General features: G+C 55.6%; 1 protein-coding gene across 10 annotated transcripts in view; it reads right to left on the reverse strand.

Annotated features, from left to right (window-relative positions):
• Positions 1-2,386: 2,386 nt before the first annotated feature.
• Positions 2,387-26,082, reverse strand: part of EPN2 (epsin 2) — an 81,600-nt gene continuing 57,904 nt past the window's right edge. For 7 of the 10 annotated variants that reach the window (XM_036073493.2, XM_036073492.2, XM_036073489.2 and 4 more), the window contains 7 exons: positions 25,667-25,759; positions 24,522-24,696; positions 23,653-23,730; positions 10,013-10,186; positions 9,333-9,419; positions 7,221-7,436; positions 2,387-5,274 (listed from right to left, as the gene is read on the reverse strand). In XM_036073493.2, coding sequence (XP_035929386.1) covers positions 4,976-5,274; positions 7,221-7,436; positions 9,333-9,419; positions 10,013-10,186; positions 23,653-23,730; positions 24,522-24,696; positions 25,667-25,759 — 1,122 coding nt within the window. In that variant the 3' untranslated portion in view covers positions 2,387-4,975. The remainder of the gene's footprint in view (positions 5,275-7,220; positions 7,437-9,332; positions 9,420-10,012; positions 10,187-23,652; positions 23,731-24,521; positions 24,697-25,666; positions 25,760-26,082) is intronic. The other 3 variants (XM_036073494.2, XM_036073491.2, XM_036073490.2) reach the window with 1 other exon arrangement.

Genomic DNA, 26,082 nt, shown 5'->3' on the forward strand with positions numbered 1-26,082 from the left:
GGCGGGGGTAGAGATTACTTAAAAAAAAAAATCTTAAAAAAAAAAAAAAAAGAGGGATCCAGGAGCTTCCTCTGTTCCACCACCACGTCAGGCCCGGTCTGCCCGCACCTCTGACAGTGGTCCGGCCCCCTTCTCGTCCGTTCCATCGTGCAGTTTTATCAACACTTTCTTACGAAGTGGAAATAAGGTCACCGTGAACAGCCGGCCACCAGCCGCCCCGATGTCACCCCTGCCAGCTTCCCACACTTGGGAGTTCTCATCCCTCCTTCCAGCCGGCCTGGCTTGGGTGCATTTCCAAATAAATCGCAGACAGCAGTACGTTTCAGCATATGCCTATCCGGGCCCGGGGTTCCGGATTCGTTTGTAGGTGTCGTTCGTGTCTCTCGAGGGAACGTGGGTGCGGACTGAAATGCGTTGTGTCAAGCGTGCTACGTACGCGCTGAGTTTTGACCAGCGCATGCCCGACGCCCGGTCAGGGTCTAGAAGGCGACCATCGCCTCAGGAAGCTGCCCCACGCCTCTCCCAGTCAAGGCAGGAGAAGGCTAGAAACTTGGGAGGCTGAGGGCACCCTGCCTGGGAAGCGGGCAGCAGGGTGGGGACCTGGGACCATCCACATGAAGAACAGTCAAGGGGGACGGTGCCGCGGGCTCCCCGGAAGGCTCCATTCCCCAGGCCTCTTGTGAACAAGTGGGTCCCTGCGAGTAGCTCTGGCCAAAGAAAGGTGGGCTGAAAGGCTGTTCAGCACGTAAAGGTCTGACCCACTTAAAAGCTCCCCTGGTCGATCCTTCCATGCTTCCCCGTGGTACCCTGGAGGCCACATTTTGAGGACAGAACATGGCAAGGGAAGAGCCAAGGAACATCCCCACTGGGCAGTTTCTGAGCAACTCCTATCGTGTTCTGGGGCTGGTTTCTGCAGAGCATTCTAGTCTAATGCGGAAATTGGAAATCACGAGCGGGTTTCCACTATCACCCGAACCAGAACCAAGTCTATGTGGTATTGGCTTGGCAGCTGGATGACAAGCAGGAAGAACACAGAAGAAAGGCTGGACGGCAGGAGGGCTCCAGGACGCGAGCCCACAACTAGGTAAGGTGCTTGAGCTAACGCGGGAGGTGGGTTCTGTGCCTGGTGGGCCAACTCTGGGGGCAGGCCGGGGGGGCTGCTAGGATGCGTGGGGCGGGTCGGCTACTGCACGTGGAAAGCTGGCACGGGAAAGCCGTGAGCTCAGGAAAGAAAAGGCCTGTTTGCAAACGGAAATGACAGAGAACCCAAAACGTTGGGGGCATCGAAAGGCTGGAAAAGGAAACTGTCCAGAAGTCAAATGGGAAGAGCTAAGAAGGAAGAATGCTTCAAGCACTCAAGTCCTAGTAAAAACGTCTCACGGGGACAAGGAACTCAACCGCCTGGTTAAGTATCAGATTTATGGGGTCACACTCCTACGTTACCCCAAATGGCCCCAACAGTAGCTACCAGGAAGCATGGGGCTAAGACGGCAAGGAAGAACTGTGTGCGTGTGCCTGTTATCTACGGCTGTGTAACAAACTGCCCCCAAACACGGTCGCCTAAAACCACCCCACATGGGATCTCCTGTGATTCTGTAAGGGACCCTAGGATGCCTCCCTTGGGGGAAGGGATATGCTCTACGTGTAGAACAACGAAATCTGTATTTGGTGACGGGAAGGCCAGCTGTGACAGAGACCAGCCTCGTGTGACCCTAACCACTCCCCCCCCCCACCGGCCCCCAGCCCTCCAAGACCTCACACACATCTCCCTCTGCTCGCTCATTCCCTTCCACGGCAACCTGCCCACGGAAGCAGAGCTGCCCAAGGAGGTACTGGACTGTGTGAGAAGACCGACAAGTGGTTCGTCACCGTGACAAACACACCCCTCTCTGGTCCGGGGAGTGGCAGTCCCCACTGCTCCGGACTCTGGCAAACCCTCTCCAGGCCCCCTGTTGAGTCCTGCTCCCCGAGTGGCTACCAGGCGGCCAGGGCGGCCCCAGAGCAGAGGCTAGAGCTGGGGTCGTGGCAAGAGGGAAGCCACACGCCCACCCCAGGCCTCCCTCTCCACCCCGTTCTGGCCTTTGCCATACATCCTCCTGCCGTCCGAACACCTCTTCCGTCCCTGCCCGGAAAGGAGTTTCTGTCCTTCAGCCGCTGGGCCGCTTCTGCTCACAGGATCCCAAGTCCCTGGGTGGGGAGGCGCACCCAGCCACCGACGCCCTTGCCGACCCTGACGCGGTGCCCCGAGGGCTGCCTCCCGGCCAGTCTCCTCCCCGGACCCCCCGAGGCTCACGCAGGCAGGCACGAGGACAGGCTCCTGCCCGCCCGTCTCCGCTGGGAAACGGACACAGATGGGGGCGAGGGAAGGACACAGCCAGAAACCGCATCATGATACAAATGATAAATTATATTTGTACAGTAAATAAGTATCAATAGTCAACACAAGTTCAAAACCAGCCACCGGCCCCTGGGACTGAGGAAACGGCTGGGCGACCCCCCTACCACAGTGCCCATCGGGAGGGAGCATTACAGGGGTGGCAGTGGCCGGTGGCTTCATGATCAGTGCAGCAGGCGACAGAGACAAGGCGCCTGGGACGGGCCTGGGCTGGGGCGGCGGGGAGGGGGGGAAGGGGGTGCGGGGGGTCTTCTGGGGCCTTGGCGGCCCAGTGGCTAGAATGTTGGGGCCTCAAAGTCAAGTCAGGAAGGGCTCTTGACTGTTATAAAAGAATCACTGACCCAGTAGTCAGGTTTGGTCTACTGGCCTGTGCAGGGGTCCAGGCTCGCACCATGTGAGTGAAAGCACCTCCCCGGGGGAGCGATCTGCCGGGGCCCCAGCCTGTCTCACCCTCGCCCAGGTCGGAGGAGGCCAGACTGGGCGGGAGGCCACAGTCCAGCCCGAGGTCTCCGGCTCTGGCGGAGGCATGGCCGGTCAGGGGCTCCGGCGGTGGCTCCTCCAGGGGGACAGCCTTGGGGAGCAGCACGGGTGAGCTTTTAAAATTAGGCAACAGGAGAGGCGGGAGAAGGCTGTTCGGACTCTGCCTGCTCCCCTCCAGGCCTGTGCCCTGCTCACGGTAGTTTCCTCCGGGAGCGGGGCGAGGGGATGGGGTGGAGGAACCCCAGGGGGTCGGCTGCCCTTGGAGTTGGGGGGGGCCAGAGAGGGGGGAGAAGTCCACAGTGGAAAGCAAGACCAGAGCGCCCACCAGGCAAGGTGAACTGACCGGACGCAGGAGTGGGGGGTGGGGGGTGGGGTTCCCTTCCCTGGGGAGATTTGCGTCTTTTCTGGTCTTTCCCTTACGTGAATTCATACTTTTCTTCTAGTGGTGGGTGGGGCAAGAGGAGAGGAGGAAGTTGGGAGAGGGAGGTAATATTAGGGCCTGTTTGTTAAAAATCCATGTGAGAATGACTTTATTTTTCCTGCCTCTCCAAAACAAGAGATGATTATTTTTAAGTCTGCAGTGTGTGTCTGGAGTCAGCAGGTGGGTGGGTCAGGGCCAGCCCTGGCCACTCACCCGTCTCGGCCTGGAGGCCGTCCCTGGGGAGCCCCCAGATGCCGTCTCCACGCCATCCCCATCCTTACCCTGAGTGCGGATTAAGACAGAGGAGATCACAGACACACAAATTTCAAGATGCCTCTTCCGTTTCAGATTTCCACTGGAAGCGGAAGTCCTTGTTGATCCGTGCATGCCTTCAGTTACAAAAGGGAATTGGCTGATAAAAACCGGTGAGTCACATTCATCCATTAGATTTTTTTTTTTTTCTTTAACTTGCTGTTGGTGTAGCAGTAAGAAAAATAGCCTCTCTCTGGATCTAGCCCAAAAGGCTGCAGGTCAATCCATTTGGTAAGTCACCAAAACAGGGAGTAAAAGAAAGGAAAAGGCAACTGGAGGCTGGGTTTTTGTTGTTGTTGCTGTTGTAGGTTTTTTTTTTTTTAAATAAACATCATCTTTTCTATGTAATCAAATTCCCGTATTTTTCCCTATAAAGAATTTGCTTTAGTTTTTTTTTTTATAAGGCATTTTTTTGTCTCTTCCTATTTAAATTTTCTTAGAGTTAAACCATAAATAAGAGGGTTTAAACCACTCACATGACACGTGCCAATATCTTAATTCAGCCAGACCTGGTAAATTCTATCAAAACTAGACAGTTAAATAAGAACCACGTTATAAAAATATTAGCCAAAAAAAGACTATTAGATAATTCTGCAAACTCAAATATGAAACTGTACTAAACAAATCATGTGCAAACGTACACAAGCATAGAGCCACGTGGCAGGGTTATGCTCAGATTAGTTTAAAGCTTGCTCTAGTGGATTTAATTCAAGAGTTGTTCCACGGTGGTGGTGGTTACTTTGAACTCACACACGAGTCAAAGAAAAATAAAATATGCACAACCACTTCCCCGAAAAGATCAGCGTCTCGTGAAGTCGGTGCTTCATTCTGTCCACACCTGGGACCGCCTGGGGTGTCGCTAGGGCTGGGGGGCGGGGGCGGGGGGGGGGCAAGGCGGCGGCCGTCCCAAGGCCCGGGCCAGGCGGCGTCCCAGAGGCCCTCAGGCTGAGGCTCAGGGCGAGGGCGACGCTGAGGACTCCCGCCTCATCCCAGGCGCCAGAGAGCTGGCCAATCTGCAGGACCAGGACCTCTGCGCTTGGGAGGAAGCGGGGAGGCGACCAGGCCGGGTCGGGCCCCTCCCGCGGGCAGCGGGCGGTGGGCTGGGGACAGGCGGGCAGGCAGCCTCGGAGGGCGCGGAGACCCACGTGCTGTGTCTGACGTCTAGCAGGCCTGCCGCCGCTGGAGTCTGAGGGTCGGGGCTGGGAAGACAACCCTTTTATCAGGAAGCCGGGACCGGGAAGCCCTAACACCCCCCCACCCCCCACCCCCACTCTTGGACACCAGTCCACAATCGAGAGTCCCTGCTCGGCGTCCTCAGGCACAGAGGCTCTGGGCGTTCGCTCTGTGGTGGGTCCCAGGCCCGGGCACTAGAGAAGGAAAGGGTTGGTTGTGCCGGCGGCCTGAGCTGCCGCGGGGGGGATGCCCACGCTGCCCACCATGTTCATCGAGGCGGGGCCCAGCGGCGTCAGGGAGGAACCGCTGGCCCCCAGGGCCGGGTGTGGGGCCGTGGAGGTCATGGAGGCCACAGCCATGGGCTCCACACCTGGGCTAGGCCCAAAGGACGTGCTGGTCCCCAGGACGGGGCTCCCCCGCAGCTGGTTCAGCGTCAGCGGCTGGGGCTGGTTCACCTGGAAGGGGTTGACAGGGGCCGAGGCGGCGGCTGCACCTGGGGGAGGAGGGGCGGTGGTAGGGTCAGAACGACAGCCGTCCCCAAGTCCAAGGGCGGGAGACGGTGGCGACCAGCAGCACATGTGCTCCGGCGTCTGCCCCTTTGGGGACGGGGTGCTTCCCAGGGCCGGCTGCTCTGCAGGGCCCGGGCGCCAGCCGACACACGCCCCGCACGCCCCGCGCGTCCGCCGGCTGCAGCTCCGGCCTCTGCATGAGGACACGAGGGCCGCTCGGGGCCAAGTGACTAGTCCGGAGTCACAAAGCCTGACTCGGGCAGCGCCGGGACCGTGCCTACTCGCAGCCGGCGCCCCAGGACTCCCTCAGCAGCGAACACCGGGCGCCGCTCCCCTATTCGGTTTGCCAAGCTCGGGACCACAGGTGTCCGGGAAAGAGGGGCGCAAAGGGGGAGCTGGGAACCTCAGCACGAGGCTTGACTGCCTGTGTCCACCCTGGACCCTGGGACCCAAGGGCTGGCGTAAGAAAGGCTCGGAGAAGCCCTGCGGTCAAGAAGCGGATGCAGCTCTGTCTTATCTAGTGTTTCCAGAATTTATCACACACCATCAAGTCTTTTTCCCGAGCTTTTAGCAAAAACGTGTGCTGATACTCTGCCAAAACAGCCGCGAGCTGGCAGCACAGAGGCTCCAAAGCAGCCCAGCCCTTGCGCACAAAGGCTGCCCGCCGCGGGGCGCCCCCAGTCACCACCAGGAGACGTTGCCCGCACTCCATCCTACCCGGGGCGGGGGGGCAGGGGGGAAGGAGGAAGGCCCTGCTGAGGGCACAGCCAGGCAGCCCCGCACCAGCCCCTCTCGTACCCCTGCAGATCAGCCCTGCCAGAGCTGAGCCAACTCAGAGGTACCAGGAGCCCCCCCTCCACCAGGGTGGGATGGCGGGGCGCTGGACAGGAAAGCCAGCCTGGCTGAGACACTGGGTTCGGATCCAGCTCCACCCAGGGAGCGAGGAGCAACCCCGTCCTCGCCCATCTCAGGACCATGCGGGTGGGTAGGACCCAGGCACTCCATATCCCACTTCTGCCCTAAGGACCCCACCCTCGGCTCTTCTACGTTCTGGGGTCCTTCTCTGCAGGGTCCTCTGAGAGGCTATGGCCCTGGGCTGCAGATTCCGTTGTCTTACGGAGGGTGTCAGTCTGAACGCCCTGAATGTGACACATCCCGGCCCCTGGGGAGCCCAAGGCCTTGCTGGACAATCTGGGAGGGGGACACTCCCCAGGGGGAGAGAGTTGTCTGGGCTGGGTGCTGAGGATGACCGATCTCCCACTGGAAAAGAGGAGAGAGGACACTCCGGGCAGGGGGAGCACAGCGTGCAGGGGTGAGGAGCTCAGCGCCCCCGAGGGTCTAAGCACATGGCCCCAGCGGCCCCGGACTCTAAAGCAAGGGCTGGGGGGCTGATCCTGCAGCCCACACAGAGCCTTTGAGGGTGAAGAACAGGCCTTTAGACAGAGCCTGGCATCAGGGAGAATGGATACCGGGGATGGGAGCGCGAGTTCCCAGCCCTGGAAAGACAGGATCTGGCATCTCGAATGGCTAAAGTGAGGCTCTGTGGGCCCCTGGAAAATGGCCCCCCCCAAAGGGAAATGTTGGGCAGCAAACCCCGGCTCTTCCTCACCCCGCCACTGCCCTTCCCCAGCTGACCAAGAAGTGGTGCCTGCTGGAGGGTCTCCCCGGCCAAGGACACCAGGGCCGGGGCAGCTTCTGTTCAGTGGTCTCCACTGAGAGCTGAGAGGAGGAGCTGTTTTCCACCCATCCCCCCAACCACACGTCAGCTTTCGCGCCCTGCCCTCCCCCCCCAGGCCCTGGAGAGGCCCAGGAATTCCGGGCATGCCTCCCGTGTAAGGCAGGAAGAGCCCCAAGAGGCCGGAGGAGAGGTCAGGGCCTGAGGCCGGCCCCAAAGCCAGTCAGCAAGGGCAGACAAGCACAGGGAGCATACCTGGTGCCAAGAAAGGGTTGAGGGACTGGGCCGGCGGGGCTGGCCTGGTCACCAGCGAGTCCAGGTTGACCAGGGCCGCGTTGGGGCCCAGGAAGGACTCGGGTGTTTTCCGGGCACTGCTGGGCTTGCTTGAGGCGGCGGTCAGGGGCTGGCACTCAAAGGGGTCGGGGCTTGTAGTTCCGTTGTTTTGGGACGGTGGTGAGGCCACGGCCTCAGCTACAAGACAAGGACACACAGGGGCCCGGTGAGGCGGGGGGGCGACCCGCGCGAGACACAGACGTTCCGGGGAACACCTGCGTGGCCACGCAGAAGATGGGGATGTTCGCTGCAGTGGTGCTTCCAAGAGACCCGGCCAGGGACAGTCAGCCACGGGGCAGCTTACAGAACCCCCGGTCGCGTAACCAAACCCAGAGTGCAGGGACAGGAGGCGTCCTGACAAGAGGACCGTGTCACGTCACGGAGAAGCAGAAGCTGGAAAACAAAGCGTACGGCACGATCCTCCAGAAACGTTACGATGATATTTGGGGCCGTGGGCTAGCTGTGGGCAGTGCATGTTTCTCATGTGTTTTCACTGTCAATTTTCTACAGTGAACATGAATTTCTTGATAGAGAAGAAAAATTATTTTTAAAAATTCAGCCAGCGTGGCAGGGGGGGTTAAAGGTTCTTAAAAATGGTCATACTCTCCACTCGGTAATCCCATTTCTAGGAATCCAGTCTCAGGAAATAATGCAAGATGGCAACGGGGACTCAAGCACAAGGATGTTCACCAGTGTTATTTACTTCGGCAAAACCTGCAATCCACCGAAAGCACGCTCCCCAAGAGCAAAGTTCAAATCCGTGATTGCTGAGCGATACAAGGTATTCCATGGGTATGGATATTTTCTAAAGAATTTTTAACATCACGAGAAAATGCTTTCAATCCGTTAGTCTACCGGGGGGGGGGCGGGGTGCAGGATTCGATGCTTTCTGACAGTATGAGCTGAACAAAAAAAAGACCGTGTAAACAGAGCTCAGAAAAAATGCTGGAAAGAAACATAGCGGCTGGAGTAGGGAGGATTACAGAGGAGTTCCGTTCTCTTCCATAAACTTTTCCAAATTTTCTACAATGGAAACAGCTCTAGAATTGGGGGTAATTTGTAAGTGTACAGAAGGACTGTCCACGTTAACAAGGCCACACTGCCTTCTCGCTGAGGCGCACACGGGTGGGCAGGGACTGTTAGTTAGCACTTTGGCCTGTAGGGGAAACGCACGGAATTTTGTTTCTTTAACGCAGCAGAAGACAGACCCCAAGAAGCAGCGCGTTCTAAGTTGCCTCTGGTCCCCTGAGCTGAGAGGGGGCCAAAGGGTGGTCAGGTGTGCCAGGCCGCTCGTACCTTAGACAGGGGGGCCAGCTGGGCCTGTGGCTGCCGCTGGGGGAAGCGGTGGGAGGAGGTGAGAGGGAGGGGGTGGGGGGCAGGTGGAGATGGAGGGGGGCGGGCACAGGGAGAAGCAGAGAAAGGAAAGAGAAAGGAGAGAAGCTGCTCTATGTGGCTGGGGGGTGTGGCAGCCTGGCTCTGTCCCCAGCCTCTGGCCTCCACCCCCTCCCCCGCCCCGGCCCGGTCTCTCTGTACCCCACCCTGAAGCCCTGCCATCCTGGGGGCACTGGGCCGGGGCTCTGACAGGAACTGGGAGGGAGCCAGAGCCTGGGGTGATCAATTGGGGGCAGAGACGCCCTGTCCAGGCCCAGAGCTGGGACTGTCTGGAAAAGGGGCACCGTGGGGAGTGGGAAGTTGGGAGGAGGAAGGCATACGGAGGCAGTGGTTCAGATGGGGCGGCTGGGCTGGGGAGCCAGGGCGGGGGGCTTGTGCCGGCAACCGCGAGGGGCCTGGGGGCAGGGCCAAGACACAGAGGTGAACGAGACAGGAAGCATGCGCCCAACACCAGGAGAGGGTGAAAGAAAATCTCAACCCCATGACTTTTCAGTGCTGATGTGTGAATTCTTACAGGCTCCCAAGATCAAAACACAAAGAAAACGCATGAAGTTGAGAGGTTTTGAAAGCTGATTATTTCTGCCGTAACTGGACTGGTCAAATGCACAGAACGTTATGGAAACCACGACCACCTTCACATACCTGTTTTTTTTGAAGTCCGGAGGTTGTCAAATTCAGAAAAGTCATCTTTAATTGTACCATTCAAATTACTGAAGAGATCAAAGGCCCCTGGGTGAACACAAGAGGCTGGTGACTGCGGGTGCATCACGACTTCCCCGATTCTGCTTCCCGGTCTACAACCTTGGGGGGTGCTGGCCGAAGGCAGGGGACGGATCTCCACCCCTGCTCCTGGGGGAGAACTGAGAGCCAGACGGCAGCTCGGGGTCACCCGGTGGTCTAGCAGGGGGCCGGGTCAAGGATCCTGGCCTCCCGGAACCTCGTGTGGGGGCATTAGCCTGCCACCAGCCCCACCCCAAACTGAAGGAGGGGCTAATGCAGGGTGGGGGGGGTACTTCTGAGCCGGGTTTAGAGACCTGGATAGCGCCTGTAGGAAGCTACTGGAAGGAGTGCCTAGAGCGTAGCCTGCCCAGGCCCCCTTGGGAAGCTCCCTCTGGACGGAGGTGCAGGGGCCCAGAAGGCCTGTGATCTCACCATGCACGGTGAGCTTGTGGCACGGAGGGGGGGATGGGACGACTGGGGACAAAGGCTGCAGGTGACAAGGGTGGCAAGTGCAGGCAAACCCACAGGTCCCATGCCGAGGAGCAGGAGAGGGGACAGCAGTGCAGCCAAAGGGGCTCTGCCTGGGCAGAGCGAGGTCTCACCAGAGGACGAGACGGGCTTGGCGGCTGAGGCTGCGGCCCAGGCATCCGCTGTTTTCCCGGCACTGGGGGCAGGCTGCTGCGGGGCCACCCAGGGGTCTGAGCCCTTGGGCCCGGAGTGTGTGCTGGTGCCAGTGGGCACGCCCCATGGGTCCACGGAGGCAGCTGGCTTGGCACCTATAGGAAGGCAGGGTAGGCTCAGCTACGTCCTCAGAAAGTTCTGGAAAGCTGGGGTGAGAAAGGAAAGGGCACTGGGCCACGTGAGCCACACCCGGGTGTGCCCCATGTCAGGACAGGCCGCCACCCTAAGGGTGCTGTCCCAGGCCAGCGAAGCTGGACCAAGCTGAACGCCGGGGCCTACAGCCTTTGGGGTTCCCACCCTGGGGGGTGTGCAGGGCCTGCTGGGAGGGTACCAGACGGCACACAGCCAAGAACTTTCCCAAGTGCCTGCCACACATGGCCTCTTCAAGCCCACCTCCCCAGAGTCCACCGGCCTCCTCCGCAGAGCGAGCCCTGCCCAGGCATCCGCTGCTCTGGCCACAGGCCCCGGACGCACCCTGTCCCCACCTGCTTTGAGTGGTTTCTGCTTTTGACAGAGGGCGAACAGAACAGAGGAGGACAACGTGAAGAGGAATCATCGACAAATGCCCATGTTTTGAAACAGTGAGTGACAAATCAATTTAGGGGGTCACAACTGGCTTTTTAAAAGGGTAAAACAGAGAACAGCTGAGCGCACCTAACGGAAAGCACCCCAGCTTTCGCTCCCGTTGTGTGGACCTTTCATCTGTCACGTGTAGACGCGGGCGTTACTCGGGCTAAGTGCATACACAAGCGAACCATGCCTTGCCTTTCTTTGAGGACGGTCACAGCCGTTTAAAAGCCACGGCTGCCTTTCCAGGAGCAAAAGTGCCTCCCCATCCATGGCACCCGTCACCCCGATCTTCGTGACTTTTGTGTTCGCCCTTCCCTTGATCTTTCCTCGGGTCCTACCCTGTAGAGGTACCTTTAGACACCCTATCGATCAGCTGTGCCTACTTTCTTCACTTTATACAAACGGAAACACTGTACACGTTCTTTGTGACCAGCTTTGTTCACTCCATATTTGGGAGAGTTCACCTGCGTTGATGTGCAGCTGAAACCTGTTCCCTTTAACCGCCCTAGAACCTTCCACTCCAGCTGGGGAGGAACCACAGCTGATCAGTCTGCCGAAGGCACTGGCTTGGCTCTGCCTTTGTGGTGCTGCTCTTTCTTCTCCTGTCCGGGTGCGCTCGTACCCGTGAGGACCTCGGGTCGGGGCTCCCCCCTCCGCCAAGTGACTCCAGGGTGGTCTCCGTGCGGTTGTGCTTACGTATGCTGCGTGCACACAAGTCCAGCTCCAGCAACTGCCCCCTCACCTCACTAATGCTTCCTGCTCACTTTTCCACGTGTGCCAATCTGGTGGGCGTGCAAGGTCACCTGGCTGTTGTTTTTTTTTTTTAAAGATTATTTATTTGACAGAGAGGCACAGCGAGAGAGGGAACACAAGCAGGCGCAGTGGGAGAGGGAGAAGCAGGCTTCCTGCTGAGCAGGGAGCTCGATGCGGGGCTCGATCCCGGGACACTGGGATCATGACGCGAGCCGAAGGCAGATGCTTAACAACTGAGCCACCCAGGCGCCCCATCCTGGCTGTTTTGATTTGCATCTCGTTGTTCCTTAATGAGGCTGTGCCTCTTGTCATTTGCTTACGGGTCTTCCGTGATTCCTCCCCTATCGTGTGCTCGTCCCAGGCTTTCTCTGCCTTCCTGTGGGTGTTTATCTTTCTCTTCTTGATTTGAGAGTTTCTTACCACACTGTGAATACTGTTTTACTTAGGTTACAAAAGCAAAGAAATTACCTCCCAATTTGCGGCTTTTCTTTTCACTCTCCTTAAAGTACCTTTGGATGAGCAGAGACGTTCTTAAATTGAACGGGGTGCAACCTATCAGTATTTTCTCTTCTAATTTGTGCTTTTCCTGACATTCAGGAAAGCCTTCCCGACACCTCAACCGTCTTCCTCTTTAGCAAATCTAACAGATTTACAGTTTGCCTTGCGTGGTCACATATTTGCTCCATTAGCAATTGATTTTTGCATATGGCATAAAATACAGATTCGATCTCATCCTTTCCTACCCGAACAAGTCACACTGGCGCCACTCTCTCCCCACTGACCTGCACACGCTGCTGTCTCCACCAGAAGCCACGGCTTCACAGATTCATTCCTGGGCTCTCCGTTCTGATCCACTGACCCCTTTGTTTCCATCCCTGTGCTTTCTGGATTATCCTCACAGATATCAGAACCAAGAAGAACTGCTATCTGGTACCTGATACCTTGGTCTTGTTCCTTGGGAGTATCGTGGCTATTTCCAAGCCCTTGCTCTTCCATAATCATTTTAAAATCATCTTGCCAAGTTAAAAAAAAAAAAAAATTTTTTTTTAAAACCTTGCTGGGGGGAGCCTGGGTGGCTTGGTCGGTTAAGTGTCTGCTTTTGGCTCAGGTCATGATCTCAGGGTCCTGGGATGGAGCTCCACATCAGGGTCCATGCGCGGTGGGGATCCTGCTTCTCCCTCTCCCTCTGCCTGCCGCTCCCCCTGCTTGTGCTGTCAGGTAAATAAGTAAAATCTTTAAAAATAATAATAATAAAACAACTTGGCTGGTATTTTGATCAGAATTGCACCAAATCTCAGATCAATTTGAAGTTATCACTGTAACAGCAAGTCTTCCAAAAAACCAAAATCACAGGACATCTCTCCATTCACTTAAGTCCTTCTTTAAGTGAGTGATTTCAAGTGAAAGATTTCAGTGAAAATTTAAGTGAAAGAAAAAGAAATCGAGGAAATTTAAGTGAAGACTTAAGTGAAAGATTTCAGTGAAAATCTTTTTTATTTTATCCTTTATTTCCATAAGGGATTCATTCATACAACTGTAAAATCTATTTCTAGGGACTGATGTGTATGTGTGTGTGTGTGTTTTAAGATTTTATTTCTTTGACAGAGAGAGAAAGCACAAGCAGGGGGAGCAGCAGAGGGAGAAGCAGACTCCCCGCTGAGCAGGGAGCTGGATGCAGGGCTCGATCCCAGGACCCTGGGATCATGACCTGAGCTGAAGGCAGACGCTTAACCAAATAAGCCACCCAGCATCCCGGGACTGGTATATTTCTAAAATTTCATTGTTATTCGTTTATTGTATGCAGAAAACATTTAATTTTATACACTGATTCTTACAGCCCACAATCTTATTAAACTCTCAAGTCTAATAATTAAAATTCACGCAAATTATTTATTCTTAGAATTCTAATACGTCTTAATTATAAGAGAGTTACTCGAGAAGTTTTTGGATAGTCTATGTACGTGATCATAACACTTGCAAATGATGATGGCCTAATTTGTCCCAGTCCTTATACTTTTTCTTTCTTTTTCCTGTCTCACTGTGCTGGGTGGGACCACCAGTCCCAACATAAAGAACGAGTGTGCATAGTCAGTGTCTCTGTCTCGCTCTTCAGGATCCGTTTTCAACATTTTACATTAAAACATTAGCATTTACCACTTTCAGGCTTTCTTCCTTCTAGAAGCCCTTTATCAGGTCATGGAAGCTCCTCATCACTCCAAGTTTGCTAAGACTCTTGCAATGAACAGCTGGAACGGGTTTCTGTCTCTATTAAGATGACAGCATAGGGGCACCTGGGTGGCTCAGTCGTTAAGCGTCTGCCTTCGGCTCAGGTCATGATCCCAGGGTCCTGGGATCGAGCCCCGCATCGGGCTCCCTGCTCAGCGGGAAGCCTGCTCCTCCCTCTCCCACTCCCCCTGCTTGTGTTCCCTCTCTCGCTGTCTCTCTCTCTGTCAAATAAATAAAATCTTTAAAAAAAAAAAAAAAAAAAAATAAGATGACAGCATGATTTTTCTCTTTGGGTCTGTAATATGGTACATGAATAGGTCTTCTAAGGACCTGCTCCTTGCGAACAAAGTTTCTCATGATGTACGATATCATTTGTATATTTTTCATTTTGGATTTGCAATTGTTTCTTTGCTTTTTGCGTCTGTACTCCTAAGTAGGGGTGGCCTGGCAGGTCTGTTCTCACACTGTAGGTCCTGCCTGGTTTTGGTGTTAAGGTTATGCTAGTCTCATAAAACCAGGAGGGACACTCCCCATTTTCCTGCCCTCTGAAGGAGTCTGTATAAAGGTGGAATTGTTTTCTTGAGTGGTGTTAGAATTTGCCGGCAAAGCCCTCTGGGTGGATTGTGGGGTGGGGAGGATTTTTAAGTCCTGACTCAATGCCTTTAATGATTATGGCACTATCCCTATTTTGGGGTTTTCTATTGTTCTCTGGTTAGCTCTGCTAAGTTTTCTTTTTAAATTTATCTAAGTTTTCAGATTTGTACGCACAGAGTTCATCAAACAGCCTCTTACTCCACCAGAAATCTTGGCAGTTATGTTACTGTGTTTCATTTCTCATACTGTCTGTGCCTTTCCTCTTTATTTTTTATTTTATTCCATTTTAAGCAGGCTCCACGCCCAACGTGGGGCTTTAACTCACTACCCTTAGATGGAGACCTGAGCTGAGATCAAGAGTCGGATGCTTAACCGACTGAGCCACCCAGCCCACCCCCCTTATTTTTTAAAATTAATCTTGCCGGGGAATTTGTGTTTTATTACTTTTTAATTACCAACATCTGTCTTTGTGGATATTATCACGCGTCTGTGTTCTAATGCATGAATTTCTGTTCCTATCCGCATTTCATTTCTTCCACTTTATTTGGGTGGCAATGCTGTCACTTCCCCTCACACTGCTGTTTCAGGTGCCCCACGAATTCTGAAGTAAGACTATTTACCTCATTATTTTTGGTTCTCAACGTTTCTGGTTCGCCTTATAATTTCTTCTTTGACTCAAGATTTCAGGAGGGTTTTCCAAGTGTCAAGTGTACCGAGTTTTTCTAGTTTTCTTTTTGTTGTTGAGGATATTGTGGTCAGAAAATGTGTTCTGGGTGCTCCCAATTTCCAGAAACGCATTGAGGCTGCTAGACTTCATGTCCAGCACACGATCAAGTTTTTGTCAGTATTTGGAACGTGTATGCTTGGGTCACTGAGAACAACAAATCCACGACCTCATGAACCGTGCTGCCCAAATTCTGTTACATTCTCACTACTGTTGGTGGAATGATAAGAAGTATACATGTTGGTCTCCACACCCCCGTTCCTGGCACAGAATTCCCGAAACCCCAGTCATTTCTTAGGAGACCGGGCACTATGAGCATCTCCTGCTTACTGAGGTGACCCTGCGTGGTTCCTGGCCGGCTCCTGGCTGGAGCCAGAATACCCAGAACCCCCAAGCCTCGATTAGAAGCTGGGAACATTCTGTTACCTGGAAATGTTGCGTTTTACCTTCCTTCTTAAGGAATACTTTCAAGGAATATAGAATTCTGGAGGATCCAGGTTGTTTTGTTGGTGTTTCAAGATGTAAAATGCATTTTACCATCATTCTTGGAAGAAAGAGGATTTCACTAGGAAAGGAATTCAAGGCGGACTGTTTTTCTTCCAGCCCCCGGAAGACCTTACCCCACGGGCCTCTGGCACCTTCCATCCATGCTGAGACGTCAGCTACCAACGTGCCTGCCGCCCCTTTTCCATGGACCGTCCGCCCCCCGTGGGTCTAGTGTGTTCTCCTATGGGGCTCTGCAGTCTCCTGCCAATGCACCCAGGTGGGAAGTTCTTTTATTATATCCTGCTTACGATTCACTAGGCTTCCTGGATCTGAGAAGTGGCTCCTTGCCGTGAACCTAAAAACCCTCAATCACTCTTTTCAAATCTAAACTCTTCTGAAACTCCAAAGAGAATGTGTGTTAGATGTCCTCATTCTGCCTCTGCGCTTCCCCAGCCACATCGACCTCCCCAAAGCTCCCCAGACGTACCAAAGGGCATGTCCACCGCCTGAGGCCTCTGGGCCTCCACGTCCCTCCATTTTCCCATTCTTCTTGCCTTCACTAACTCCTGGAACCGCTCAGCTTTCTTTCAGAGCACTCATTTGCCTCAGTGTCTGCCAGGGCTGTGACCTGCAGCGGGGCGCAGGGAAGCGTAGGAGGGAAGTGGGAGGGTAGCAACTGGGACAATCTGGCTGAGCTCCACAGCTCAGAGAGGGCCGCAGGAAGGGCGGTGACTGCCAGTCTCAGAGAAGACCAGGGGATGCTCCCAGGTCCCCAGGAGGACCCACGGCCCTGGGCGCCATTCCCAGGCATGCCCCTCTTAGCAGCCCAAGTAGCCGTGCGCAGGGATGGACATGCGGGTAGGACGGCCCTTGACTTTCAGAAACATGAACCTCTGCTAGGAGTTCTACCACTGTGCTGGCTTTATCTCTTCTGGTCCTGAGATGCTGAGTGACTTTAGAGCGGGCCTGTTGAGCCCATATCAGCCGCCACCTTGACTGTCTTTTCACATCTGGCTGACGGCAAGTGGGAGGGGCACAGGGAAGGGGAGGACCGGGCTACCTTGGCTACTTCCCAGACCTGTCACCGCACCCGCAGTAACGCTCGGAGCTGGACACGGGCCAAGGCCGATTCTGCCATGCAGCGTGCACTCCCGCCATCCCGGGGACACGCAAGCCTGTCAACTGCTGTGTGGACTAGGGACTTCTGCTGCAGCCGCCTCAAACCCACAACCCTCCAGAGGCCTCCAGAAACACCCGCCTCCCTCCAGAAGCTGCTCTGACCTTTCCGTCCTGGTCTTCTCAGAATCGCACACAGAGCCACGTCCCCATGACAGCAACCGCTCTCCCCAGGCCCACCTCTGCCGGACATGACAAGGGGCCTAGCAGGACACTGGTCCCGGCTTGGAATCACACAGTGGGGACAGGCCCTTGCTATGCCCCAACATGAAGTGACTCACGGGGCCTCGGTTGTGCGTCAAGGCTAGAGCGAACAATGTGGTGGAAACCACGTCCGGGAGAGAGCAGGACTGTAAGGAGAAGAGACGGGTCGTGTGCTCAGAGCTGCTGGGATGCAGTGGAGAAGACCTGGGATTGGGTCCACAGGAAGACCTGGGCCTGGCTGTTCCTGGCTCCCTGTGAGCACAGGGGTGTTAACACATATTCCGCAGCCTCCCCTTGCTCACCAGCAACCATGGGAACTGAAGGAGCCCATGTCAGGCGACGCCTACTCCCTGGTCGACATCCCCCTTGCTCACACCTGCACCAGGAGGACATGGGCTGGGGGTCTCAGCGCATTCCCGTGCAGCCCTGACCACCGGGGCACCGTGGGAGAGCGACTGTCCTTCCCTGTTCTTGCCCCCGTCAGGGGACGCCCAGGTCACCTTCCCGTTTCTCCTGAAAGACACCCCGACTCTCCTTGGGAGATTTACCCCCTCGCTTACTCCCAGTCCCAGGCCGAGTGGAACTGACTTTGCTCTGGCAACGAGGGTGGGTTTCCACCAGCTAATGTCAACCTGCCAAGTCCGCCAACTACCGAACCCCACACCCAAATCCCTGATGGTAGAAGGGCTACTGAGGCCAGAGGGGAGAGGGCAAAAGGGCCCAGCGGGTGGGGTCCTGGTGATAATCTCTGAGCCACGGGTGAAGCTGGCCTGAAGACAGAGCTTCCCATCTCTACTGAAGCTGTCTGCAGGGTAGTTTCCTGAACAGACTGCCTCCCCAGGTGGCTGTGGGTGTGGAGGGGTGGGGGGGTGTTTGTTGAGAGGGCACGATCCCCACCCTGCAGCCTGCACGTTACCTCATCCCACGGCCACCCACCAGCCCCGAGCCCCTCACAAGGCACTCTCCCCCGCTCTTGCTCATGTGAGAATCTGTCTCCCCAGCCAGAGCGAACATTCACAGAACAGGGGCGGCTCTGCTTGGCCCACACTGCTCCTGCTCTGAGCTCAGAACTGAGCCTCACACACAAAAGATGCTCAACAGCTAAGTGGGGGCTGAAGGGAAGCCCCGAACCCCAGGGCTGGAAGGGACTTTGCACTTTCTATGCTCAACTCCCTCCAGTGAGGCATCTCTGAACACTGGAGTTCAGTGACCACTTCTGGACGATTCTGGGTAAACGTCCAATTCAAGCGTTAGAAACCTACACAGATAAGAGCCACCCCCTAATCTCTGACGCTGCACAGAGTTTTCCAACACCTTAGGTTTGCCAGTGCTTCACTCACCATGCCATTCAGAGGCCACCAGAGAAGTGGTTTTCAGCTGTGGCTGTCCTGAGGAATCACTGCAGGGATATTAGGAAAATACACCGTCTCCTCCCTTCACACACACAGACTCTGGGAGGGCCTGGGCATCTAGATTCTTAGAAGCTCCCCAAGTGACTAGAATGGGCAGCCGGGATGTGTGAGAGTGACTGAGCTCCTGCAGCACTCCAGGGCCCAGCCAAGCCTTCTCAGAAGTGGGGGCCACCATCGGAGGGCCAGCTCGGACACATGGGCACCTGGCCAGCATTCAGCAGGCCCGAAAGTCCTGCCTCTGAGAGAGAAACAAGAATGTATCTACTGCAGGGCCACCTGGGTGGCTCAGTCGTTAAGCGTCAGCCTTCGGCTCAGGTCATGATCCCAGGGTCCTGGGATCGAGCCCCGCATCGGGCTCCCTGCTCGGCGGGAAACCTGCTTCTCCCTCTCCCACTCCCCCTGCTTGTGTTCCCTCTCCGGCTGTGTTTCTCTCTGTCAAATAAATAAAATCTTTAAAAAAAAAAAAAAACAAAAAGAATGTATCTACTGCAATCAGCACGGGGGTCCCGGGCAGCCGGTGACCACGGGATCGGGTGAGACAGTCCCGTGGACAGGGGGACTGTGTCTTCCCAAGCACGACATCTGAACCACGTGTTCAAGAGCACACAGGAGTTTATAGGTGCCCCACAGGACACAAGGTAAAAAGTAAGGATCAGGCGGGCGCGGGAACCCAGCCAGCTCCTCAGCAACCGCACACCTGCCGTGCTGTGTGCAAAAGCAGGGCTTGCTCCTGCATCCAGACCCTCTCTCAGACGACGAGGGTCTAAACACACTAGGTTTCCCCCAAACTGATACACATGGAAGAGTAAGAGTCAAAACAAAGTCCTGCCATCGTCTGGAAGCGCTCTTCCTGCACGAACACCAGGCCGTATACACGGCGTGCGCTGTCATTGTCATGCCGTGTCCGGGGCTGGCGCCACGCCGAGCCGCCATCATCCCGGGCTTCGACCCAGAGCACCCGGCTGCTGCGCGACCGTGCCCCAACACTGTCCGGGAGCCTCTTCTGACCCTTCCCGTTACTTCCCACAGGCCCTGCTTCCCTTCTGGAATACGCCGGAACAACAAAACCCACAGCCCGGCCAAGAACCCTACAGCCTGAAAGGGCCCAGAAAGCACCCCCGCCCCTGTGCAGCGCCACGCTTACGGACAAAGCACGGTCCCAGCTCAGAGGGCTCTGGATGTAGGATGAAAGATGCCCCTGGTTCAAACCCTGGCCAGTCTTCCAGATGGCTGTGGATAAGCAGCTCGGCCTCGGTGAGCGTCGAGTGGTGGTTGGGGACCTACGCGCGTTCAGGCCACCGTGCTGACTTTTTGCTCCACGGGGGGCCACAAGTCAGGGGAGGCTACACACCATGGCACCCCACTCTCCTCAAACCTACCTGGGGGAGACAGGTAACGTGGGCTTACGTGGGCTTTCTCACGGGTGCTGACCACCCACCTAAGCTGGCCTGCGGAAAAGCAGGCTGCAGTGGGGGCAGACCTGGCAGACCCCCCCCCCCCCCCCCAGTGAACGCCTGCTGATAGCCAGGCCGCGGGGCCCGGCGCTCCACTTTCCTCCCCCATGAATGGACAGTAGCTTTGCTGCAAGGCCCCTCTGTGCTCTGTCCTCCACGGCCTCCACAGGGCCCGGGCCACGCCACAGACCCAATAAATAAATGCTTGTTGAAAGCGGGAGTGAATGAGAGCAAAGGAGGATGGAACCCAGGGCAGAAAGATCAAGCAGCTTCCGGCCTCCTCCTCTGTGGGCCCATTCATAGGGAGCACGTGTCCCGGAGCCCCTCACCCGCCAGCCTGGCTCCCCCGAAGCCTCACATATGAATATTCATGTGCACAGGGGGGCCGTCACATGGTGGGGTCAGAGAACTGAGTGGTGGGGGTCACCAAAAAACCAGCAGCACCACCTGCTGCCACCGGGGCGGAAGCCGGCCCCCGTCCCGGCCCGGGCAGCGAGCGGGCGCATGCCAGCCAAGGCCTCCTGAACCCCCAGGCTGTGGGCCCCTCTCTTACCAGGTGGCCGCTTTGTGCTTCTGGAACAGAGGAGGAAGTGCCCCGCTGACCTGGGGGGCTCGACTGCCCCCCTCTCAGCCCTCGGCACTTCCTCCCAAGGCCCCCAGTGCCGCTTGGAAAGAACTGGAAATGGCAGGGCTGGCTACAAACGGCGGCCTTCAAAACAGTGTTCCTTTCATCCAGAGGGCGCAGCTACCAGGGCTTGGGTGGAGACTCTCTCATCTTTCAGACCGATGAACGTGTTTCCAGGCAATGGGGTGGCCCAGAAGACACACCCGAGCAGGTTTTCCTAGAGACTAGTCGGGAAGTCTTGCTCCGGGCCGGGCTCCGAAGATGGAAGGGAAGGCGCTGTGACCAGGCTCCCGTGCACCCAGGAGCTGCCGCGAGGCCATCTCCTGCAGGGCTGTGGGGAGCCGGAGCGCCAGACCTGCGCCACCTCCTCCGGGGACGGCCACGGGCGGCTGGGCGACAGTGCTCCAGCCCAGCACCATCCCCCTGGGGCCCCTAATGCTCATCATCACGTAGTGCAAACGGAAACACCTCTATCTACTTACAAAACTGTCTACACAGCATGACCTCAACTGTGCACAAACAAGTGCTCAGAAAATACAGGAAGCGAAGCAGCTAACATGTTAGCACTGGTTACCTCTCAATGCTAGACTCTGAGGTGACTTTTCCAGGACATGCACGGCCACAGAGGGTTTCTGCAGCAGTCCAAGATGGCATGACGATTCCAGGATTAGGCGCCATAAGCACTGAACCTGCCCCTAACTTGCTGTGTGGCCCCAGAGGAATGGGCAGCCTCTCTGGGCTTTGGTGTCCCGTTTTCTCCCCAAGTCGCTGGATAAAATGCCAAGTGTGTCAGAACCAAGGAGAGGGCCCTGGGTTGGGCAAGAGGTAAGAGATGGCAAACTAGCGGTCCACGAACCACGGTGGTGACCTGTAGATTCCATCAGCCCCAACCATGTTCCCAATTTTTTAAAATTCACTGTCAACATTTAAAAATAGATTTCAGAATCTCAGATCTGTACCTCTGAAACAAATAATGCAATATATGTTAAGAAAGAAAAAAAGAAGAAGAATGTAGCAGGAGGGGAAGAATGAAGGGGGGGAATTGGAGGGGGAGAAGAACCATGAGAGACGATGGACTCTGAAAAACAAACTGAGGGTTCTAGAGGGGAGGGGGTTGGGAGGATGGGTTAGCCTGGTGATGGGTATTGAGGAGGGCACGTTCTGCATGGAGCACTGGGTGTTATGCACAAACAATGAATCATGGAACACTATATCTAAAACTAATGATGTAATGTATGGGGATTAACATAACAATAAAAAAATTTAAATAAAAAAAATAAATAAATAAAAATAGATTTCAGAAATTTAGGTTTCAATCTTCTCTTTAAAAAACTGGATTCAGGGGCACCTGGGTGGCTCAGTAGTTAAGCGTCCCCCTTCGGCTCAGTCATGATCCCAGGGTCCTGGGATCCAGCCCCGCATCGGGCTCCCTGCTCGGCGGGAAGCCTGCTTCTCCCTCTCCTGCTCCCCCTGCTTGTGTTCCCTCTCTGTCAAATAAAGTCTTAAAAAAAAAAAAATTGGAGGGGTGCCTGGGTGGCTCAGTCGTTAAGCGTCTGCCTTCGGCTCAGGTCATGATCCCAGGGTCCTGAGATCGAGTCCCGCACTGGGCTCCCTGCTCAGCAGGAAGCCTGCTTCTCCCTCTCCCACTCCCCCTGCTTGTGTTCCCTCTCTCGCTGTGTCTCTCTCTGTCAAATAAATAAATAAAATCTTTAAAAAAAAAAAAAAATTGGATTCATAGTAGCCAAAAAGTGAGAACAACCCAAATGTCCATCAACTGCTAAATGGTTAAACACAATGTGGTCTGTCTATAAAATGGAATATTATTCAGCCAAAAAAGGGAAGGTAGGGACACATGCTACTACATGGATGAACTTTAAAAACGTTAAGCTAAGTGAAAGGAACAAAGACCACATCATGTCTGACTTCATCACGTATCTGAAACAGCCAGATACAGGCAGATCCAGAGACAGGGTGTCGTAGACCGGTGGGTGCCAGGGGTTGGAGGGAGCGGTAAGAAGGAGTGACTGCTCAGTGGGAACGGGGTTTCTTCCCGGGGTGACGGAAACGTCCTGGGATTAACAGTGAGGGGTGCACTACACCGTGAATGGCTACGAACTACTGAACATGTCTGCCGTCGCGTGGGGTACGATGGTTAGCTGTCACTGGGCTCCAGCTACCTCTCCTTGGCTCTGTCCCTGTCTCCGGCTGGCTCCTGCTTTCCGCTGCGTGCAGGTGTGTGAGAACCCCAACAGCTGGAGGTAGCCCCGCTTCACCCACCAGGAGACTCCCCAGCACCCCTTGAGGTTAAAGTCTGGCTCCATCAAGACCAGCTCCAGGGCACAGCACTGTCTACCAGCCAAAGGAAGGGAGGAGCAACCTGGTTCACTGAAAACTCATAAATCTGGTCTCTCCTGACCAGGTAACACACACCCCTAGTAAAGTTAAGTCAAACAGTTAAAAAAAGGGAGACAGTGAAAGTCTGTCTCCCTCCCACCTCCCCCCAGGCCCCACCCCAACCACCTCCCATCAGCCACTGACAGCATAATCTTAAACTCACCTGGCTCTAGGGTGACTGCTTGCTTTCCTGGCCACTAGAAAAACGTCCCGTCTGCATCGTGACCCATTACACAACTTTGAACGCGACTGAGAGTCTTTCCTGAAGAACATCCTACCCACAACTCAAGGTGGCCATCACATTACAGAGCAACTATTTTTCAGACTTAACACAAAAGTCAAAAGCCACTGTCTGGAAGGGGCCCAGGTGGGCATTTCCAGAACCGCCTTCACTATCCCCATGTATGCTCAGCAAGACTTTAGCCCACAAGCTCCCTGGGGCCACAGTACACAGGCCATGGACCACGTGAACCGCCAAGCTCCTGGCTGCCATGGGACTCTGGCTTTCAGTGAGCGAGACCTGTAGGCCATTTGGCCTGCAGTTTGCCCCAAGGCCCAGAGGGCACCTGCCAAAGGGAGTTTGGGGATCTGCCCAGGTCCGCGACACCAACTGCATCTCCAAAGGACATCTGGGGCTGACACGGCCTTCTGGACACGGCTGCCAAGCCCTCAGTGGGCAGGGCCCTGACCCCACGTCCCTGCTCCCCGTGGCCTGTCTCTGCACCCACCAAACCACTGCGTGCCCCCAGGCTCTCACAAGGCCAGCCTTCTGCTGGGAACACCCTTGCCTCTTCTTGGCCTGGTCACCTCCTGCTCTTCCTTGCAAATTGCTCCGAGACGCCTGCCTCATGCCCACCAGCCTCCTGAACTAAGCCCCGTCCCAGGATGCTGGTATCCCCATCTTGCCCACATCTGCCCAGGACCTTGAAGGCAGGACCATTACCTGTTTGTGTCTGGGTCCCTGGATAGCAGGACAGAGCCTGGCATTTGGTACACTTCGGCAAACATCCAGGGAACCGAGCTGAATACAAAAGATGGTTCCAGGTTGGGGAAACAGAGACCCCAAAGAGATACAGACAAGCTGCCATAAAATATACAACTGCAAGTTCCCAGACAGATCAGCCCTGGCTGGCAGGGCTCAGAGCACCCAGAGGGAGCCTCCCAAGCAGCAGGCTGGGTTGGAAGCCATCACCAAGCCCGCAGGCCAAGCCCTGTGTCCAGCGATCAGGAAACCCCTATGCCCAAGATTTCTACCCACACTCATGTTGCAAATCTCCTCCCAGATTCTCTTACGTTTGGCATTAAACAGAACTTTAAAATATCCACTTAACCCAGTAAATGCACTTACTGTTGCTTTAAGTAACAAATAAGAAGAATTACAGCAAATGTATCCTTTCATCAGCAATCATAGTACGTACATCCTAATCTCCGGCTACGCCTAATTACAGCAACTTGATTGAGAGGTTTCATGCTGTGTATTACGGTTTCTTAACCTGGGGTGCTGGGTGCAATTCTGAGGCCAAGAGACCGGACACATGTCCCAGAAGAGGGACAAGGCATTTCTGATGCGTGTGGGAAGCAGAGAGGAAGTCAGCTTTCCCTCTACCAAAGCAGAAAACCATTCAAAACAGGAAAGCACCATACCACAGTCCTCAGGAGGACCCAACCAGACGTTACATCCGGGGACTGGGGAATCCCGGGCAACCACCACCAAAGACCTGCCCCACTCCCACCTCCACCAGGTGAGAGAGAGCAGGCAGCTCGGCCCTATCCAGCAGGCAGGCACGGGAGACAAATGAGGCAGGTATTTACCGAACGGTGGCCAGGGGTCTGAAGTGCTGGCTGCGGCCGCCGGCCCGCCCCAAGGGTTTGTCTGGTTAGCTGAGGCTGACCGGCCCCAGGGCTCTGCTTTCTGGGCAGCAGGGCCTGAGCTGGGGAGGGCGTCCATTAAATCCAACAGAGTGGTCTGCTGTGGGTGGGAGCCATGCTTTTGAGACAAAGAGAAGGGGACAGGTTTTACTTTGCTACAGTTACAGCAAATACCCACGAGTTAGCTGTTAGCCGTATATACCGTCCGCGCCTCCTGGGACAAGAAGCCCTCTGGACGGGGCCGGGAGGAAACTGAGCTGCCCCATCTCCTCCCATCTCCAGCCCCACCCGGCCCACCACCCCACTAACCACTTCCCACTCCAGCCCAGGCTCCGCCCACACGGAGCTGTTTGCTTTGGGCCCAATGCCCCACCCACTTGCAAACAGCCCCCACGGCTTTCCAGGATAACGCAGGCTTTCCCCGGGCTGCAGCGTCCCTCCAGAATGCTGTCCCCACCCACCCACCTCGGTCCCCCCCAGCTGCCAGCCATCATCCAGGGCCCCCTCTCCCGGGGCCTGCCCTGCCCTGCCCTCCCGCTCCCACGGCCACCAGAGCTGCAGTCAGGGATCCCGTGGCACCGTGACATGGGAGACCACCGGAACCCCGGGCCCTGTGAGGGGAGGGGGGCCTATCATGTGACTGGAGGAGCTTGCTGGGAGCAGAACCATGTCCTGGTCATCTAGGGCCCCACGCGGGCAGCTTGGTGCAGGGTAAGGCTGATGATAGCAGTGAAGCCCAGCACTACTGAGCCTTAGCCCGTGCCAGGAATCTGTCCCAAAGCACGGGACACTTGGCTCATGTAACAGTCACCTGACCACATGGCTACCACTGTGCTCGTTTACAGGGAAGGAAACTGAGGCCCTGGTCCACGGAGGCCCCTCACCCGTGCCCATCTTTTCTCAGGCTGGTCTCGGGAGTAAGGGCACAGGTGGGGGTGTTTTCAATCAGGTCCTCCCCTCACTCGTGCTCATCACAAAGGAGTATATGAGAAGGCGGAGAAGGCGCCGTGCTCTGTGGGTTAGGCTTGGACACTCGGCAACCATGGTGGGACGGGCTCTAACACTGACCTTCCCGGTGAGGCGCTTACCTCCTTCTTTTTTGGAACCTTAACCGTGTCTCTTCGGCTTTCTTCTAGGGCCATCTGTAATCTGAGGTCGTCACCCCGCCTGAGGCGTTCTTCCTGAAGAGGACAATGGGACTGTAATGACATCACTGTGCAGAACAAAGCAACGCGCCAGGAACAGGACGGGCAAATCAGAGTACGCATTATTGCAAAGGAAGATGGGAAAACAACTCGTAAAATAGTTACTCTTCTATCCTGCGAGTGTAGCCCAGAGGGCTCGCGTCTGCCCCTCCCTGCTGCCTTGCGTGGGTTCCCTGGTTTTGGGGTCCCACCGGGGGGCGGGGGGAGGCACAGGCACGGCAAGTCGGGAAAGGGAACACGTATTCTACAATGCTTTTATCTTACAATGAAAATGGCTTTGTAATTCTAATTATAGAAGC

The sequence above is a fragment of the Halichoerus grypus genome, chromosome 2 (genome assembly GCF_964656455.1).
Source record: "Halichoerus grypus chromosome 2, mHalGry1.hap1.1, whole genome shotgun sequence".
Classification (NCBI taxonomy): Eukaryota; Metazoa; Chordata; class Mammalia; order Carnivora; family Phocidae; genus Halichoerus; species Halichoerus grypus.